Source organism: Halyomorpha halys, unplaced genomic scaffold, assembly GCF_000696795.3.
Source record: "Halyomorpha halys isolate HHAL.00 unplaced genomic scaffold, Hhal_1.1 Scaffold322.1, whole genome shotgun sequence".
Taxonomy (NCBI): Eukaryota; Metazoa; Arthropoda; class Insecta; order Hemiptera; family Pentatomidae; genus Halyomorpha; species Halyomorpha halys.
The window spans coordinates 194,077-195,968 of NW_027104705.1; the positions used below are offsets into that span (position 1 = coordinate 194,077).

The 1,892-nt window shown below is 33.2% G+C and overlaps 1 protein-coding gene across 5 annotated transcripts in view; it reads left to right on the forward strand.

Annotated features, from left to right (window-relative positions):
- hgo (homogentisate 1,2-dioxygenase) overlaps positions 1-1,892 on the forward strand; it is a 34,400-nt gene that overhangs the window by 31,386 nt on the left and 1,122 nt on the right. For all 5 annotated transcript variants that reach the window (XM_067053588.1, XM_067053583.1, XM_067053577.1 and 2 more), the window contains 2 exons: positions 919-1,045; positions 1,133-1,314. In XM_067053588.1, coding sequence (XP_066909689.1) covers positions 919-1,045; positions 1,133-1,314 — 309 coding nt within the window. The remainder of the gene's footprint in view (positions 1-918; positions 1,046-1,132; positions 1,315-1,892) is intronic.

Below are 1,892 nucleotides of genomic sequence, written 5' to 3' on the forward strand. Positions count from 1 at the left end.
GGTGTTCTGATGGATTGCTTCCAGTCACATATCCCGTCCAGCTTAACTTCTGTACCTTCATATCATGAGATATTGACTGACCTGTCTGCAAGCAGCTCAATGTTAGTTTTCCTCCATGTGTTAAGGTTCTGATACCAGTTCACTGCTGTAAATGTACAGAGGATGTACTTTTCTTTCGAATCTCTCAATTCTACTTTCTAGGGTACCTGTTAGAGCCCAAACCTCGCAGCCGTATATCAGAGCTGGCTTTATTATGGCATTGTTTACCCTTAGTTTCAGATTTTTAGAGATTTTTTGGGATTTCAGTATTCTTGACAAAGAGAAGGATCTGTTTGAACTTGTTATAGGCTGGTCTATCTCAGTTCGTTATACGTTGGTCTATCTCAGTTCGTTGCTCAGTTTATTGATATTATTGAGGAGACGAGGTATTTGAAACTGTCTGTATTCAGAAACGATTTTCCATCCACACAGACCATGTTGTTTGGTTGGATTTTTCGGCTTACTATTATACACTTTGTTTTATCTTCATTTACTTGCAAGTTTTTTTTCTCTACTTCTCTTATTAGAATCTTTTCATATCATCTTGGTTATGTTATGTTGATCGCAATGTCATCCACGTACGCCAGGACTTTATGTTTCATTCCGACGTGCACCCCACCATTTTCTTGTGTTCTAATAATTTTTTTTAGGGCTAAGTTGAACAGCATTGGTGAAAGTCCATCTCTTTGCTTCAGGCCTGTTCTGATTTCAATGGCTTCAGATACTTCATAGAAGAGAGTAGGAGTAAAAATTAATTAGGGTCTTAAAGTTTAATTAATTAGCAACTATAGTTGAAGTACAAATATTTGGGAAAATAACTGGCATTATTATTTTTTTGTAAATGATTTAATTTTTTACAAAGATTATTTTCTGTTATAGGACCCTTCAATTTTCACTGTTCTCACATGTCCGTCCCAAAAGCCAGGTACGGCTTTGGCCGATTTCGTTATATTTCCTCCTCGATGGACTGTAGCTGAAAAAACATTCAGGCCACCATATTACCACAGTAAGCCTCAACTATATCATTCTTTTAAATGAGTCTTTTTTTATTAATTAAAAATTCTAATATTATTATTATTTTTTTTTTAATCAGGAAATTGTATGTCTGAATTCATGGGATTGATAGAAGGTAATTATGAAGCTAAAGAAGATGGCTTCTTACCCGGCGGCGCTTCGCTACATTCTATCATGACTCCGCACGGTCCCGATTCTATTTGTTTCGAAACTGCTTCGAATGCAGATTTAAAACCTACGAAGATTGCTATCGGCGATATGGTTTGTATATAAAAAATTCTTATTTTTTGTAATTATGAGGTACTATGACATGAAATATCAATGTTGGATTAAAATTAATAAAACTAATTATGGTACATAGATCTCTTGAACTATTGTGATTAACCCCACAAAAGGGTTAGGCTTTGTACTTTGTAAGGAAGTACTGTTAATAGATCAATGGTTGTGCAAAGAGGTGATTTGGTCAGAATCACGCTCAACTCCAGATTTTTACCCTTTTAAGGATACCTATTTCTTGCTTTTATGAAAATGAAAAAGTAAAATATATTGAAAATGCTTATTTTTGCACTCAATATCAAAACTTTGTGTCAAGTTATAGCTTTACTTAAAGTTACTCAGTCTTTGTTTCTATAGTAACCTAAAGATGTCAACTAATGAATCTCAAACAAAAAAAATTCTACATTGAGAAAGGTATAGCGAAACAAACATAATTAACCAAAGCAAACCAAAATTACTTCACCAATTCTATAGATTATGCTAAAGTATTAATTTTTTAAAAATACTATTTAGAATAATAAAATTTGGTTATTATAAACATAATTCTTATTATAAGGAGAAGA